Source organism: Pteropus medius, unplaced genomic scaffold, assembly GCF_902729225.1.
Source record: "Pteropus medius unplaced genomic scaffold, Ma_sr-lr_union100, whole genome shotgun sequence".
Lineage (NCBI taxonomy): Eukaryota > Metazoa > Chordata > Mammalia > Chiroptera > Pteropodidae > Pteropus > Pteropus medius.
In genome coordinates this window covers 1,475,695-1,494,293 of record NW_024354550.1, presented here as the reverse complement: position 1 = coordinate 1,494,293, position 18,599 = coordinate 1,475,695, and the positions used below count along the sequence as shown (strand labels likewise).

The 18,599-nt window shown below is 35.2% G+C and overlaps 1 protein-coding gene across 2 annotated transcripts in view; it reads left to right on the top strand.

Moving 5' to 3' along the window:
- Positions 1 to 18,599, top strand: part of ERICH6 (glutamate rich 6) — a 30,914-nt gene that overhangs the window by 1,615 nt on the left and 10,700 nt on the right. Inside the window, exons 2-11 of one of the 2 annotated variants that reach the window (XM_039855158.1) lie at positions 351 to 408; positions 3,214 to 3,290; positions 6,217 to 6,279; positions 6,565 to 6,620; positions 6,718 to 6,834; positions 9,467 to 9,580; positions 10,546 to 10,703; positions 11,144 to 11,214; positions 12,085 to 12,230; positions 17,560 to 17,645. In XM_039855158.1, the coding sequence (XP_039711092.1) occupies positions 351 to 408; positions 3,214 to 3,290; positions 6,217 to 6,279; positions 6,565 to 6,620; positions 6,718 to 6,834; positions 9,467 to 9,580; positions 10,546 to 10,703; positions 11,144 to 11,214; positions 12,085 to 12,230; positions 17,560 to 17,645 (946 nt within the window). The remainder of the gene's footprint in view (positions 1 to 350; positions 409 to 3,213; positions 3,291 to 6,216; positions 6,280 to 6,564; positions 6,621 to 6,717; positions 6,835 to 9,466; positions 9,581 to 10,545; positions 10,704 to 11,143; positions 11,215 to 12,084; positions 12,231 to 17,559; positions 17,646 to 18,599) is intronic. The other variant, XM_039855157.1, reaches the window with a different exon arrangement.

Sequence of the window (18,599 nt, the reverse complement as noted above, 5' to 3'; positions counted from 1 at the left end):
GGGTTGTACCTTAAGGGTGCTCTGCTACTAAAAACAGCCCTACAAAAAACAACTCACTTTTGTGTTTAACTTCTCGTACTGAAACCACTACAGTCACTTCGTTAGAAACATTTTTGGTCAGAATAATTCTTTGTTGGGGCAGGTGAGGGGGGTGTCCTCTGCATTATAGAATGTTTAACAGCATCCCTGGCCTCTACTCTACCCTAGGCTATGCCATTAGGCCCTACCCCACATTGTGACAATCAAAAATGCTTTCAGACGTTGCAGGTGTCTCCTGGAAGCCAAAATTGACCTTTTGAGAACCACTAATTTAGAGGGAATAGCTAAAATTTTAATATTTCATTCAACAGGTTTTCCTAAAATATTTCAGACATTTAGGAAAGATGTGCCTGAAATAAATTTCAGTAGGTAAGAGAATGTTTTCCATTTTCATATTATATTTTAAAGCTGATTATGTTTACTTTGTGGATAAACATGTCGGGAAGTGGAATAAAATCATCCAGGGCATTTAAAACTAATTTATTCAAAAAGGTTCCCCCACTCCTTTAAATCTACACTGTTAGACACTTTGGAGGAGATAGAGACAGGGTCCATGCCTATTACCCGTAGAGATGACACGTACTTATTAATATAACATGAAATAAAAACCTTATGCCATGTGTACAATAGTACTATAAATGTTTAGAGCATAGGTATCTATTGGCTAAATTAAAGAGTGATCAGGGACACCTGTGGAGGAGAGTAGAAATTATGATCTTTCCTTTCTTCTTCTTGCTGTTAGCCTTCAAGCACATTAACTATAATAATAAGACACCACAGAAACACTTTTTGGAATATTTTTATAAATCTTTCCCGAAATATCACACCAAACCTGAGTCCATAATCTTGAATTTACTATCCATCTAAGTTTTGCTGTTACAAGCAACTTTTAAATTCTTCAGTGTAGGAGAATTTTTTCCCCTTACAAGTTTCTGTTTGTCTTCTTGATTCAATATTTTAATAAAAGATAATGTATATGGTTAGAATATTAAAGTATACAAAGGTGTAAAATTAAAAATTTTAGTACCCTTCTTCACTCCCCACTCCCACTCACCATAATTATGCTTTCAGTATAATTTTAGGTAGCATATTTCATATTTTCATTCCTTGATTTATCAATTTTTAATGTAACTACCGACTTCCCACCATGAAGGTTGGCAAATGTAACTTATAGTCCTCTTCATTTTTGGTAGTTATATTATTTTGAGTTTTTCTAACTTTTAGGACTTTAAAGTATTTTAACCTCTACTACTTGATTTATCTATTTTAATGAATATTAACTCTATTATGAAAAATTAATTCATTAATGCACTTCTACTTCTATCTCTCCTCTCACCCTTTCCTCTCCCAATTAACAACGAAGTATATAACAAACTATTAAAAGTTATATATTTATATAAAGTCATATTACTTTGCCAAGCTTTGTTATATTTGTATGCTTTATAATAATAATTAACTCTTAGTGCTTTGGGTACAGGTTGATTCTAAAAATTGAAAACTATTAAACAATACTCATAAATTCATTCCTAGAATCTAATAATGTGATTGGATTTATGCACAAGAAAATGAAATCCTGTGTTCGTAAAACTTGGCAAGTCCTAAATAACCTCATACTATGCTCTGTTCTTTCAGACCTAAAACCCGCCTCAGGCAGGCTGCCCACTCTTTCTTGTTTTCCACGGCTAATTTTTGCTTGTTTGTTCTTAAGTATTTGTTATCTCAGAAAGGGCAGAATTGTGGGCTCAGGTTCCAGCTTGACCCAGATTTCCTATATGGGAACTTCTCTTTCCTAGATGAAATTCTTAATCTCCTCTCAAATCTTCCTAAGAAGATACTTCTTTTATATTTCAAAACATTCTCTGGTAAATTTGGTAAGATTGTGTTTTTAAGGAAATCTGTCTAAAAAGTTATAAAAATGCAACCAATCTTGGCTAAATTTCTATTTTGAATTGCCCTTTGGCTATTCTGGTTGAAAATGGGGCAAACTTAAGCAGCAGATGAATGTGCCACATGTGATTTCTGAGAGGTTCCCTGAGTTTCCTTGTCTGTAGAAAGGGATACTAATACTGCCTTGATTGGCTTTTGCAAAGATAAATGAAATAATGTGAGAAAGCAACTTTATGTATGTACTACCACACAGTAAGTTCTCAGAACGTGTTAACTTTCTTATCCTAGGTCGTCTTCCATCTTGACACAGAAATAATCTTTGGTGTTGGTTTAAGGAAGGCAAAGAGACGTAAATGAATGGTGTACTGATTTTGTTAATTGTTGCATTGGGAAAAAACCCAATCATTAAATGTTGTCTAGGGATTGCTCTTCAATGTCCCTGCACTCTTGGTCTCTATAACTTGTTTCTCTGGGAGGTTAGATAAACAGAACTCCTCTAGAGAATTCTACAGGTGACTTCAGCAGAGGACTTCTTTACCCATTATAGGACGCAGTCATTTCAAAATTAAAACAAAATACCCCACTGATACAATATGCCAAGGAACAAAGCATCAAAAAAAGAAGGTGGAGACATAAGAGAACAGAGAAATGTAGAAAAGGGACAATCCTAAAATTGACTAAATTATTTGGAAAAATTTTGCTTGATACATTTAGAAGATGCAGCAAATTATTACAGAAAATGAAATTCAAAGAGGCAAAGGAATTTGAAAAGCAACAGTTACTTTTGCTTTTAACTAGTTGTAGTCATTTTAACTAGTTTTTTTAAACTGCTGGTAGAAAGAATACAGATTGTTTAATTACAATGCATTTGACTTCAGCCTTTTCCAAAAAATTTGGATTATTTTAAGCTATTTAAAATGAACACTATGCTCTCATTTAAAGTCAAGGAAATATTTAAACACACACACCAGCACTGCCACCGCCGCCACCACCACCAGCATACATGCACAGATAGAGTAGGAATAATTTACTCCCCAAGGGAAATAATATGGTATTGGGAGCCTCTGGGATTTAGGAAGGAGTACTTTCCAAAGAATAGACATGATGCAAACACACTGCGCCTGACTGCACTGAAGAGATAAAAATAAAAAAGTGTTTCAAAGAGAATAGAATCTATGTATATTTGTTACTTAGTTGTTAAATGTACTATATTTAGAAGAACTAAGAACTATAGAGGTATACTCAAAAACTAACATTTTGTCTAAATTTTGGGATGATCTATCACAGTTTGTATCAAGGAACCCCAATATCAGTACAAACAGAAGAAAGTTGGCTTCAAAACTTGTCTTACAGAAAGTGGTCTGGTGAGTAGTTCAATTTAGCTTTTGCTGGGAGATGGGATGGCACATTGGAAAGGACACGGCATAGGTGGCCAGTAGATCTAGGTTGGAATCCCAGACCCCACACACGCATTATGATGATGGAGCAAGTTACTTAACCTTGTTCAGTTTGTTTCTTCATGTGTTGGCCATAATAATACTGCTGTTACAGGATTGTTGTAAAGACCAAAATGAGATTAAATTTTTAAATTCCTTGGCACTTAGTCTTTAATAAATGGTAGCATTTATGTACACATCAAGAAATAATCCGCCATTATATTTTGATGCATATCTTTATTTTTTATTATAGAACACGCACGCTGTTTTTAAGTGACAAACCATTAAGAAATATATAATGTAAAAATTTAAATTTAAACTTATCCCAATATAGTCCTCAGAAGTAATCTTTATGAATAGCCTTTCCTTTCAAGTTTTGCATTTGTTTTGTGTTATGTCTCTTGTTCATCAGATGCTTGTTGAGCACCTACCATGTGCCAAAGCACACATCATAGGCCAAGCTCTGTTCAGGGAAACAGCAAAGTACAAAACAAACAACACCCCTGTCTCAATGATCTTGTATTAAAGTGTGGGTGGTGGGGGTAATGGTGAGATAAATAATACACAAAATAAGTAAATATGTAATACGTCAGGTGATGTAAATGCTAAGGAGAAAAATCAAGCAAGTAAAGGGGTGAAAAATGTGGGGTGGTAGCTTACACACGATGCTCAGGGAAATCTTCACTGAGAAGCTGAAATATTTGAGCAAAGACCTCAAGGAGGTGACAGGCTGAACCACAACCATCTCTGGGGGTGCAGAGTGTTCCAGGCACAGGAAGCAGCAAGCGCCTCCTTCTAGAACAAGGAGGTAGCTAGTGTGGCTGGTGTGGAGTAAGTAAAGAGGAGAACCGTAGGGGCCAAGTCAAAGAGACAATGAGGACCAAATCTTTTTCAGTGGGAATGAAGTAGGAATTCACTTGTTTGCACAAAAGGAGTGATGCGACCTAGCGTAAAAATAGGCCAAATATTAAAAAGTGGTTAATTATTACCAAATTACTCTATATAGTCGGTGTAATCCTGATGGGATTTTTCAATGGAATTTGATAAGTGCATTCTTTGATCTTGTTGGGCAGTGTTAAAAGATCAACTGAGGCATTTTCAAAAGTTTATTTGAACAAGTATCAATTTGAATTGTGCAGTGCTAGACCAGAAGTGTTTAGGGGCTCTCCACACTGACAAGACCTAAGGGAGAGATTTTTATAGAGAAGATGCGAGAACAAAGCAAGAAAATTATTTGATCGGCTATAGCTTAAGAGGTTACATGATTTGGGGAAGCACGGTTGGCCATTTGTGATTGGCTATTCTTCTTAATCCAGAGGCCTTTACAGGAACTGACTCTGGTTTAGGTTTCAGTTTGCTGACATGGGCTACCAAGGCATGGGAGCCACCTCCAATTCCTGCCTTCTTTGATTGTTTTAGCAACAGTGTACCTGTCCATTTTGAGGGGGATCTTCCTTTATAGTTTTTTTTTTTTCATAGAGGACTCATATGCAGGTCTTATTAGCTTATTCCTAGATACACTGTAGTTTTTTTAATTGATATAACAATTAGAATGTTTTTTCTATTATATTTTCTAATTGATTATCATCACAGAGGAGTGAAACTATTGATTTCTAGGTACTAATCTTGTATCTCTGCCTTTCTTGCTCTGACCTTCTTATTAGTTCTAACAGTTTGTCAGTTGAAAGTCTACTACAAAATTACATTTCCTGTGAATAATAGCAGTTTTATCTCTTTTTAATTTTTTTTACTTAGTGTGTCATGGACATCTTTCCATGTCAGGGAAGACTGATCAAATTCTTTAAAATGACCACACAGTATTCTCATATATACAGTTATTGTGACTTATGTGATAAATCTGATTCCTAGATATTTCAAGGTGGTTTTGGTTTGGTTTGGTTTGGTTTGGTTTTATGAGTTCTTCCCAATAGCAAATAATGTCTTAATGAAAATCTTTGTGCATTCATTTTTAATATAGCAGGTCATTGAGTAACGTCATTTCATTATTATGTTGATGAGATACCATAGGAAATTATCTCGTATATCAACTAGCCTATACTAAAATCAATTTTGTTATACGTCATTTCACTCATAGCCACAGAACCAGTTAATAACTTAAGTGAGGACTTACTGTACATGTGCTTGCATTTCTATTGGGCAGAATGCTTAAAACATATTTAAAATTTTTCCAGATACTCCACATAGGAAGTGGGTCATCTTCTGAAGCCTGTCTCTTTCCCCAGCAGTAGTCCTTGCTATCCCTGGCTCTGCTGGGAAAATGGGTCAGTCTCCTCCCTTTACCTCTGTCCCATTGTAGGTTGTTCTGATTGGTTTTTCATCATCCCAATCCTATCTGCTTAAAATTCTAGACATTTACTCGAAGTTGCTGTTTGCTGTTGTGTTGATGGCCGCCTTCACCACTTTTAGTATGTGGAGGAAATAATCCTTGTAGTTTAGTTCACTGCGTTGAACTGGAACCCCACCCTACCCCATTCCCCCGAGTACCTGTCTACTTGAAAAATCTCTTTTAGAATAACAGACATAAAATAGATAAACTAGTACTTAAGAGAAGCAGAAAACAACAGGGTCTGCAAAACATGTTATAATCAATAAAATATGCATCAACTTAATATTCTAGGACTGGAAAGGAACAGAAACATTTTTAAAGGTGATGCATTAGAGTGGTAAATTTTCTGTTTGTTTCCTATTGTTGTTAAAATGTTATTTGGAAAAAGGCAAAAAAAAAAAAAAGATAAACACAATAAGGGTACTTATTTTTCCAACAGGCATATTTTCTTTTAAACTTATTTTCTACTTTATAAGGATTAATGACAAATGTATACTCTTTTTACAGGGAAGAGAACATCCTCCGTAAGGAAAGAAAGTGAACATGAAAATCTGGCTTCTAAGTTAAGAGGTGAATAGATGTTTGGAGTCATCCCCTCTGCTGACAAAGGCACACTGCCATTAGGGAACCAACCTTAAATTGAATGGTCCCCCTACCCTTTAGTAAAGCCCTCCTCTAATAATATATTCAAGAAAGGTGTGAAAAGATAGGGTTTCAGGGAATTTTAACAGTGTGTGCGTGCGTGCGTGTGTGTGTGTGTGAGTGAGATGGGCTAGGATCTCCAAACTAGAGAAAATGAGATATGCTGCACAAAGGTTTTAAACTTTCCTTCTAAATCTCTCCTTGTCTCTTCAGAAAAATGGGTAATTAATCCAGAAGAGCCAAAACTAAATATTTTATGTGAGCTGGAGGTAAGAAACGTTTATCAGTCTGACTAGTACACTGTGCTCGTGGTAAAAATCGGGTATTCAGCCTTCAATATTCTCTCTCTCTCTTTTTAAAATTTAGTTCAAGGAAGACTTCCTAACACTGTTTGAACCTTCTTTGAGAACTTTACCCAGCGCTGGGCCACCAACCATTCTGGCATTCAAACAAGAGAGTTCCAATTTAGGCATTACCTTCAAGGTGATTTTAATTCATTCTTTTTTACTCTAATTAATGATGTGAAAAGCCACATGATGATTTGCACAAAAGATAATGAACATACTTTAAAAGAAAAAACAGGCAAAAAGTATATTTACTTGAAATAGCACTGAGACAGGGTGGCTGTGTTAGTTTCCTTGGGCCGCTGTAACAAAGCACCACAAACCAAGGCACTTAAAGTGACGAAAACTTATTGTCTCACAGTTCTGAAGGTTAGAAGTCCAAAACCAAGGCATCAGCAAGTTCAGCCCATAGGACAGAACCCTTCCTTGTCTCTTCTGGCTTCGGGCTGTGGTCATCAGTCCTTATTCCCTGGCTTGCAGCTATATCATTCCAACCTCTGCTTCAGTTGTCCTGGTGTTCTAATTGTATCTGTGTCTCTTCTCCAAGGACACCAGTCTTTTTGGATTAGGGTCCACCCTAATGACCTTATCTAAACTTGATTACCTCTGCAAAGACCTCATTTTAAATAAGGCTGCATTCACAGGTACCAGGGGTTAGGACTTCAATGTGTCTTTTGGGGGAACACAATTCAACTCCTAACAGTGGCCATAAAGCCTGGAAACACTAGTAAAATATAGATTTGCCGTGTCTGATCATGTTATGTGACTGATTGATGCCTGTGCTTCCTAGGCCAGGGAAAGGTCAAATTAGAAATTCCAACAGGCTGGCATACCACCCTGCTTCACCGCAGCAGTGAGGGAATAATTAGTAGAATGATGATTTCCAAACTTGTATGTTATGTCCATGTGGGGAGACCTGCATGTCCCCCGAGATCAGAACCCCTTTGATTACTTCTTCTGGGTGTACGAAAGGTGCAGGCTTATTTATTGAAACCAACAGACCAATCATGTGAGACAACATGTTGCAGATGCATGTGTAGGGGCTGCTTGCTTCACTGATGTGTTCATTGCCATTTGAGCAGCATATTGAACTGTGCAGTTCTAACGAGGGGCACCATATTAGATATATTGTAATCAAATGTCAATCAATATTTACTGTTTCTATTTGCCCAGGTTTCTAAACTTTATGGTCACCCTGTATACTCTTCGGGTCGAAATTCTTTATTCAAACATAGCATCTTCCTTTTTCTGAACCACTAAAGGCTTGAATCCAGGGGAGTTTCTTGAGTTTTCTTCCCCTGACAGCCAGAGATGGGCCCGAACATGAGGAAGGCCTGTGGCCTTTCTTCCAGTGAGTTGTCCCTGGACTGGCACCTGGGCAGGGCTGGGTACTCCTGCTCTTCAGACAGACTTTTCAGGTCCTCTGAGATGGGGCTTTAACACTAGCTTAATTCAGGGGCAGCAGCAGCTGGCTCGCCAGCTGTCCTCTCCAGTCGTTCCTTTTTCAGGTGCAGATTACCACCCACTCATGGTCTTTCAAAGCATCTTCACCTTGCTTCATCCCAGGCAAAAGGGTAAAGTGACCACAGGCTGAACACTTGTATGGAACAGGTTGTAGGTGGACTGGCATTGTCAAGATCTCGTTCTGCCCTGCTCTACCATTTGGTAACCATCCTAGACTTTTCACCACCATCTCTCTATTACAAGGCTTTACTACCCCACCCCACCTTGGAATATTCTGCTTTCAGCTATAGTAGTATTGTGTAGTTTCAATGGCCTAAAGATATCGGACATTACTGTAGGGTGGTGAATCCCTGGCTACATTGGACACCTCAGTTGCCCTTTGGCCCCACGGTGACCACTTTGCCAATCCTGGAGGATAGTCTGTATGGCAAATACAGATGCCACGATTCGATACCTGCAAGTCACAATCTGGGTCTTATCCTGGAGTCCTGTGGTAAGGCTTGGCTACTCATCGTCATGACCTCAGATCACCAGCATGGCCGTAGTGCATCAACCCTTCACTGAGTCACCTGAGCCCCTAACTCCAGGTCTCCCTTTTGCTCCCCCTGGTCTCCTGAATTACCTCCATAGCCCATGCAGGAGAATTTAGAGCCTCAACCTCGAGAAACCTTCCCCTTGAGAAAGGACTCTAATTTATTTTAGAAAGTTGACCATTGTAAATGGTGGCCTACATAATAATATCAAGCCTTTTTCTTACCTGACAGTCTTAAAAGAATTTATGGTATTCAGGCTCCTTAGACCATTGGCCTAAATCTGGTATGTGTTATCCTCTGTCTCTTGCATCTAGTTACACACTGTACATCACCCCCAAACCTCCAACAAGAGACTCAACAGTTATTTCTGCAAATTTCATCTTACACTGGGGGAGGGGGCACCCCAAGGACCCATATAGCTCTTAATGGAATCAGCTGTGCTCTAGTGAACTGCACCATATAGAGGCCCTCAAATACCACCTCAGCCTCCTCATTCCTCACCAGCTCTTAAACAGAAGTGTTCTTTCATTACTAAAATATATGGATCTTGCTAGCTTGGTGCCTTCTAGTATAGGATCTCCACCCCATGAAAGATTCCCACCAACTATTTCTGGGAGTCTCAGGGTGTCTGAGAAGGGTTCTCAAGTAGATTTGCATATCCCTCCCAACACTGCTCTCCTACTGGACATCTACCGGTCCTGCCCAGAGCCCTGGCTCCTGTTGCTCTCAGGCTGTTGTGGGCATGTCTTCATTTTTTTCCCTTCCTCTCTGAAGGAAGAAGAGGAGGAGATGTTGCCCAAGTGTGAATTTTGTGGGAGCGATCTAAGAATATTTCTTTCCGATATGGATATTTACTCTGACAACAGTAGCTCTGAACCTATAGAACATGTAAGTTCTAAAGCAGTTAACTGAGGAAAGCATTATTTTTAAATACCACTTTTAAACATATATAGTATTTTCTACTTAATCTTCCTCCTGCATTGACATCCTTAAAAGTCATGTGTTAGCCGTTGGGGAAACACAAATCATAACCACAGTGGCATACCATTCCACACCCACTAGGGTGGCTATAATCAAAGAGACAGATGATAGCAAGTGTCGGCAAGGATGTAGAGAAACCAGGACCCTTGTACACTGCTGAGGGGGAATATAAAATGGTGCAGTTGCTTTGGGAAACAGTCCGGTAGTTCCTCCAAAAGTTAAATATACAATTACCATATAATCCAGCAATTCTATTCCTAGGTACATACCCAAGAAAATTGACAACATATGTCCACACAAAAAATCTTGTACGCTAATGTTCACAGCAGCATAATTTATAACAGCCAAAAGGTGAAAACAGTCCAATGCCCTTCAGCTGATGAATGGGCAAATAAATGGTCGTGTATCCATAAAATCAAATATTATTCAGCCAGAAAAAGAATTGAAATACTAATACATGCTACAACATAGATTAACCTTGAAAACATTATGCTAAGTGAAAGAAGCCAGTCACAAAGTACCAAATATTGTATGATTCCATTTATATGAACTGCATAGAATAGGCAAATCTAAAGAGACAGAAAATAAATTAGTGGTTGCCAGGATTGGGAGGAGAGGAGGATAGGGAGTAACTGTTAATGGGTACAGGTTTCATGTTCTAAAATTGATTGTAGTGAATGTTGTACAACTCTGAATACACTAAAAACCACTGACTTGTAAGTGGGTGGATTCTATGGTAAATGAATCTGTTACCCCCAAAAAAGTTATGCTAGATTGTTATCCAAACCCCTTTAGCCATTTTTTATTTTTTTACCCCTCTAATAATCTTAATCTAGGATTGATGAGATGAAAATGACTGCTTTGTTTTTCAGACCCCCTGTTGTAATTATTTCCAAAATCTGACTGACTACATCTATGATGAAAATAAAAAAATCCAAAGCACTAAAACTGAATTAATCTCCATCAAACCTCATGCAGCTTACGGCAGTGAAGTTGATAGACTCAAAGCAAGGGAAAAAGCCCTGCAGAGGTAACATCGAGCCTTTGATATCGAAATTAAGATAGGCCCACTTAATTAGAGAGCTTTTTGTAAAATGAACCTTGTTTTTCAGAATATATAATTTCGAAGATGTATTCCCAGTGAAGAAATAAAAATTGGCCAGAGCAAACTTATTACAGTTCCTGGTGGCTGTTAGAGATTCAGAAGCTCCCTGAAACTCAGTCAACTCACTGATTTAAAGTAGAAATTTACTAATCCCAAATTCTCAGGGCAAGTCAGAATTACTATGTTGGAGAAATTTGTCCACTAAACAGAGTAGAGACCCACGTACTCTGATTAAATGACTGAATTCACAAGTAATAACAGATAAAAACAACCAGGGATGGCATTTAAACAGTTAAAATTTGTAGTATACTGTTTTAAGCTTGAAACGCATTTCAGATTTATACATCTTTTTTTTTATTTTGTAGAAAACAGGAGCGAAAAATGGCCAAACATTTGACAATAATAACAAATGAACAGACTAGTTTCTTTGAAGAAGGTGAGTTCATCGACGCTGCTATTATAGATCAATTGTACCTCAGAAAGCTCAAATGTTTGACTGAGAACTAAAATTAGCATTTAAAAAAGAATATTTAACCTTTTCATTATAGTAAATGCATCAGTCAAAATGGCTCACAAAATCTGGTGTTTTAAGTCATCTGGCTTTGAAGTTTTTAATCTTCATCTCATTATTAATTGAAATAAATTAGCAATATCTATAGAGTACTTTGCAGATAACTGCAAAGAGCTTCAGAGTTCATTGTTTCTTGTTTTATTAAGCACGTATTCCATTTTGTTTTCAAGCTGGGGTATGCAAAATCTGCCAAAACTAAATCAGATTCCATTTTTCATGTATGGGTTTCACCAGTCATCTGGCCAGTACAGTCACAGTGCTGGTACAGCTGAAGGAGAACTGATTTTAGAATCAGAAGTTCTGGATTTATATACTGGCTTTTCTCCTTTTAGGCTGTCTGATTTTGAGTAAATTACTTAATCTTTCTGAACATCAGGCTCTTCCTCCACCACTCAGCTACTGAAAAGATAGTTAGAAAAGATGTATTTTTGTTGTTTTTTAACTGAATCTCTGGTATAAAGTTCCTTGATAGTCATCAACTGTTTCCTACTAAATCTAATGTCATAAAATCCCACTTAATGAAAATTATCATTTTTTAACAAAGGAATAGTCTCATTTTTAAACAAAAGAAGGTCCTCACTTTAGCCTAATGAAAGTCCTCATTTTTCTTTCATTAAAAAAAATATGTCTTATGAATCAATGAATTTGAAATAAGGTTTGAAATTTTATTTTAGAACATGGACTTTGGAAAATTTAAAACATATATGTACTTTCATGTGATTCTTTTCCCAATAGATTCAAAACACTTTAAAACAATTTCTTATCAACTTTCTGTGGATATTCCGGAAAAAGACACAACTGATGACAGATCACTTGATTTTCAACTAGACGAAAGAAACGTATCTATTATTTGCTGTGATTCTAGGATAGCATGTGGAAAGGTAATTCACTTGTAACTTTTTACTTGCTACTCTTTAAAAATCAGTTTTACCTAAAATTACAAAAGCTGTCATAATGAATATGGCAGCTTGGCTACATGGCACATTTAATCATTGTCAAAAAGAACTGATATAGACTTGGCCTTTAACTTCTACTAAACTTTGCAACAGTACTTTACATATGTTTTAGAGGGGGCTATTTTGCTGATTAGTGCCTTTTTATTTAAAATGTGATAATTATACATTAGGGAATATTTCGAACTCTCTGAAAACTAAAGTGAAGGGGAGAAATCACCAAAAGTCTCAACAGCTTCCAAAAATCATTATTAATATTTCAATATTTTCTAGACCTGCACTACCCAATATAGTAGCAACTACTACGTATGACTAAATTTAAAATAATTAAAATTAAATTAAAATTTAAAATGTAATTTAGTCACACTAGCCACATTTTAAGTGCTAACTAGTTGTGTATGACTAATGGCTACCAAATCACAGTGCAGATATAGAACATTTTTATAGCCACCAAAAGTTCTATTAGACAACATTTTTCTAAACTTTTTTATGCACAAGTTTTTGTTAACATACTTGTAATTGCATTACAATTATATGTAATTTTTATCTTTTTAAACTCAATTATAAAAAATATGTTCCATGATAATATAGATTATCATATAGCTTATATTAACATCATTTTAATATCTATGTGCTTTTTCATATAGTTTATCTATCCATTCCCATTATTGGACAAACAGGTTATTAACAATATTTTTTGCTGCACTAAATAACATTGCTTTGAATATCTTTTTCTTATAAATTTACTTTTATATAAGTGTAATTCCTCTAGAACAGAGTCCTAGAAATTAAATTACTGAGACCAGGTTTATTTTTCTTGGGTGACATAGAATTTAAGAGATGGCAGTGAACTGAGGTGCCTGACAAAATCAAATCCAAATTCTATCTGGAGGAAGGTCATTCAGCCTCAAATTACTTTTATAAATTATTTTTAAAGTTCAATTACCAGCACACAAAAAAGAATCAAGAACACAAAGCAGCTCAACACCACAGTGGAAAGTCCAGAAGAATAATATCCAATAATAAAAGACCTGCAAAAACTTTGAAAATTAAAGTAATCTAGCTATGTTTATGAAAATAAAAGATCAGCTTGAAGACATATAGAGGGAACAGAAAACTATATAGTGACATGACAGGTTTGAAAAGAAAGAAAATGAACTCAGAAAAACACAACACTTGATATTAAAAATTTTAAAGATTAGAGTTAAATGCAGATTAGCTCTAACTAAAGAGAGAACTAATGATGTGGGGGAAAAGTTAAAAAATTATCAAAATTCACTATGGGGATGCAAAAAGGCAAGGAATACAGAAGAGGGTGTATGATATGAAAATAAAATGGGGGGAGAGGACTAAAATGTATTTATTCCAAATCCCAGAAGGTGGGGAAAAAGATAATCAGGCAGAGGCAGTATTTAAAGAGGTAATGGATGATAATTTTCTAGAACTTATAAAAGAGACTTATCTACACATTTAATAAGCACAATGAATCCCAAGCAGGATGAATTTTTAAAAAAATTCTAGGCACTTCATAGTGAAATTGCAGAACAACAAAGACAAAAAGACAAACTTAAAAGCAGAGAGAAAACAAGAAGTTCCATTTATATTTAAAGGAGAACAGTAAGACCTTAAGATGACCTCCCAACAGCAGCACTGGAAGCCAGATAGCAGTGGGATTTCTTCAACGTGCTCAAAGAAAATTAGGTCACTCTAGAAGTCTATAACCAGTTAAAATAACTTTCAAGAAAACGTACCCCCAAAAGACATTGGCAAAAGCAAAGAGAGTTTGTCACTAGCAGCCCCTCAATAAAGGAAATTCTAAAGAATGTTTTTTTGTGTAGTTGGATGGTCTGAGATTCAAGAAAGATGAAGAGCAAAAAAAGTGGTATGCGATATATATGGATAAAACTAAAACTTGGCCAATAAAACAATAATAACAACAGCAGTGGCAGTAATAATAATAATGGCTGTGGAGTTTCAAAAACAGTATAGAATAAAAATGCATGACAAAATAGCACATGATTTTGAAAAAGCTAAATGCAGTTACAGTGTTCTAAAGTCCTTCATTTGAGAGAAGGGCTAATATATAGCTTAGCTTCAGATAAATTATTTGCTCGCTGAAATTTCTAGAGTAGCCAGAAAGATAACAGAAGTAGACAGTATAACTATCTAGCTTGTAGAGGTAGAGTAAAAAACAGAATAATTTATTTTAAATACCCCCCGAAAAGATAAGAAAGGATAAGGGAAAAAGAAAAACAGGTAACAGGAGTCAAATAGAAAACACCAAGGAATGTCGGTAACTATATGTAAATAGACTAAATACTCCAATTAATAGACAAAAACTGTCAATTTTTTAAAAAGAAAAAATTAAACCACATACTGTTTATAAGAGACACATCTAACATATAAGGATACAAAAAGATTAAATATAAATAGATAAAAATGATACATCGTGAAAACACTAAAGAACATTTCTAGAGATAAAGAGGATCACTTCATAATGATAAAAATTTTAATCCACCGGGAAGATATAATACTACAAAATATTTTTCCCATATTAACATAGCTTAAAAATACATAAAGCAAAATGTCAATAATTGAGAGGACTATTCGACCCCACCAAAAAGAGCAATAATAAACTAGAATATTTGAACAACTCATTTAGTAAATTTGTTCATGGATTAGAAGATTATATTTTAAAGATGACATTATCCCCAAATTTCAAATTCTAACAAAATTGTATGTTTGTGTGTACTGAGAGAAGGGCAGTCTCGACAAGTTGATTCTAAAATTTACATGGAAATATAAAAATCTAGAATAGCCAAGACATTCTTGTGGAAGAAGGCTGGGGAATATGCTCTACCAGGCATTAAGACATTACAAAATAGAGTAATTAAGACAGTGTAGTGTTAGGGCAGGATAAACGAAGAAAGCCATGATGAAGAATAAAGAGTCCAGAATCAGACTCATGCGTAAACATCTGATTTATGTCACAGCAGTGGCACTGCACAATATTAGAGAAAGAATATCTTTTTAATACATAGTGCTGGGACAATCAGGTATCCATATTTTTTTAGTGAAATTCGAACCGCTACCTCACATATTTAAAAAATCAATTCCAGGTGGCTCCACAGTGTAGTGGTTAGCACGTCTGCTTTACATGTAGAAGGTCTTGGGTTCATGCCCCAAGTGGAGCCACAGACCATACCCTGGGTAAGGCAGGCCCCAGGTGCTCTCTGTGAGCGAGAGCACATGGGAGGAGATGCCCCACATTCAGAGATCCAGTTCTTAAAAAAAAAAGGAGACGGCAACATCCATAGGTCAGGGGTGGAAGTGTGGGAAGGAATTAAAGAGGGGGAAAAACAATCAATTTCAAGTAGATTAAAGACCTAAATGTGAAATACAAAACTACAAAGATTTATTTTTTATAGGAAAATAGCTTTATCAACCTCAGCTTAGGGAAAGATTTACTAACTGATGGGAAAAAGAAGTATCCATAAAAATGTACCCATTTTCATTTTATAAATTAAAATTAAAGATATGAAAGTCAAGCCAAGAAAGGATCAATATTTGCAGCACATATGACATACAAAGGCTTATACACTAAGTGTAAAAGGACATAAAAAAAGTCCACTTAATAGAAAATTGGCTAAAAAAACGTAGACACTCTTCAAAGGAGAAAATTTAAATGGTCAATAAAGATACGAAAAGGTGCTTGACGTCATTAGAAACCTGTGAAAGGAAAATTAATACCACAATTAAGAGATCAGTACATACCTATCATATTGAAAATGGAAAGTCTGATAGTTCTGTGTTGAAAAGGATACAGAGCAATAGTCACTATTGTTTGCCTCCAGTGGGAATGTAAACTGATATAACTTGGAAATCATTTTCACATTCTCTGTAAAGTGGAAGACAAGCATATCTTGGGATTCAGCAGTTCCACCTCTGGGTATAATATCTGAGAGGAAATGGGTACCAGCATACATGCATAAGGATGTTCATTTTATCATCGTTTATAACAGCCAAAAACTAGAAACAACCTAAATATCCATTTACAAAAGAATGGATGAATAGTGATAAATTCATACAATGGAATACTATACACAAATGAAAGTTATTGGAATGGGCTACACATTGGGATGTATATGAATCTTACAAACAATGTCGACAGAGAAAAAATATTAAAAATATATAATGTATGATTCCATTTGCATAATATTCAAAATGAGAAAAATTAAACTATATTGTTTAGAAACTATAAAAGTGCAAAGAAATTACTGTGGAATCAGACTAGTAGTTATGACTTTGGGATAGACACACGGGGAGCTTCTAGAGTAATGGCATCGTTCTAGTTCTTGACCCGGAAGCGGTAACAGGTAGTGGTAACATGGGTCTTTGCTTTATTATTACTCATTAACAAAATAGCATGTTATAGCACTTGTCTTAATGTATTTCACAGTTCATATTTTTAAAAATGAAATATTGTATTATCTTCTGAAATAAATGGTAACATTTACATAAAAAATTAGAATGTTTCGCTGTTTAGCCCTAGAGATTCTTGTATCTATTTTATTACAATTCAAGATTAGGAATAAATAGAATCAAACTGAATCTTTAGTTTATTACAAAATATTGTTGGGGATAAATTCATATCCCTATTGAGTGTTATCTATAAAAGATTTAAACTGGGAGATATAATAAGGACTGTCTCCCTGTATTTCTTCATCTTTTCATACTCCACAGTGTTTTGTTCAGATGAACGTCAAGATTAAGCTTGAAGAGACACCAAATGCTGCAACTTTTACTGAGTTTTAAAGTTAGTTTATTGAAATATAATGTGCATAGAGTAAAATTCACCATTTTTAGATATACAGCTTTCTGAACTTTGACACTTCTGTAATCACCAATACAATCAGGATATAGAATATTTTTATTGTGGTGGAACTGGATTTTATCTTCTGTTTTGTTTAGTTTTTACACTAATATGTGTACACAGTAAAACAAAAATCCTCAAGCAGATACATAATGTCAAATTTTTGCCATATAGGTTTTATCATGTATTCTGCAGGGGTTAAGGAAAATCTTTAGTGATTCTGAAAGGTTGTTCCCTGTCGCTGAAGCAGGGCCAAAAAGTTAAATTAACAAATGGCTTGTATCACTGTCTAGCAAGCAAATGGCATCTGCGGTTTTCATATTTAATGCATTCTACCTGAAACAATTAACAGTTACATATCCTTTAATTTTCTGTGGTTTACAGATTGTAAGGAATGAACTTTTAGAGAAGTACTACAAACATGGGAGCAAGTTTCTGACTTCATTTCCAGATGGGACAACTCAAATATTGTATCCTTTCTTGCAACCAATTACTTTTATTAACTTTATTTCTTCACAAAAAGACAGATAAAGAAAAAAATATAAAGATATTTAAAAATACACGTTACCTCCAAGTCCTACCCCCAAAGAAAAGCTGTTAACATTTTTTTACCTTGTCTTACTTTTTCTGAGCATATATACAATTTTTAAAAAATCAGTTCTTCAATTATTCATATTTTATAATTTTCCTCTTTACATATATTATACAAGAAATAATATTTAAGTATATAATGTACAATAAATATAAACATATAATACCATTTTTATAACCACACGGTATTTCATTATAGCATGTAGTATAATTCATTTAACCTATCCTCTATTACTGAACAAAGGTGGTTTTGCAATTTTTCATTATTATATACAACTAAATGAACAGCTTTGTGCATATTTCATTGTATACTTACCACTTATTTCCTTGAATGAAATACCTGGGGTAGATATTCTGGATAAGGAATTATAGACATTGTAAAACTTTGATAGATTTTACTCCGTAGAAAATGTGTACCAGTTTACACCTTTGTGAACAGCATGTTATTTTTAATACAAAAATTCAATATCTATTTTATAGAACACTAAATTATTGATCACATGAACTTCTGCCTGATGGCCAGGCCTTTTGGTATTTTTGACATAAAGCCTATTTAATATATAAAGGAAAGTTAAACATTTTTTAAATAAAATTTTTAAAAACTATGAAATGAGCAGGTTTTTTTAGTGAACTGAGGGGCCTCACCTTGGATGAGAAAGTCATTTTTGGTCAGAGTTCCCTAAATGTATAGTCAAACCCCACTGATAAACCAGAAAAATGACTTTCATGGCATAGAAAGTGTAATGAAGTTTTAGTTTCCTAGACCCTATGAGAAAGAGTATAAGTTTTATTTTAATTACATCGATAAATTTTAAATAATTTCTACAACTTTT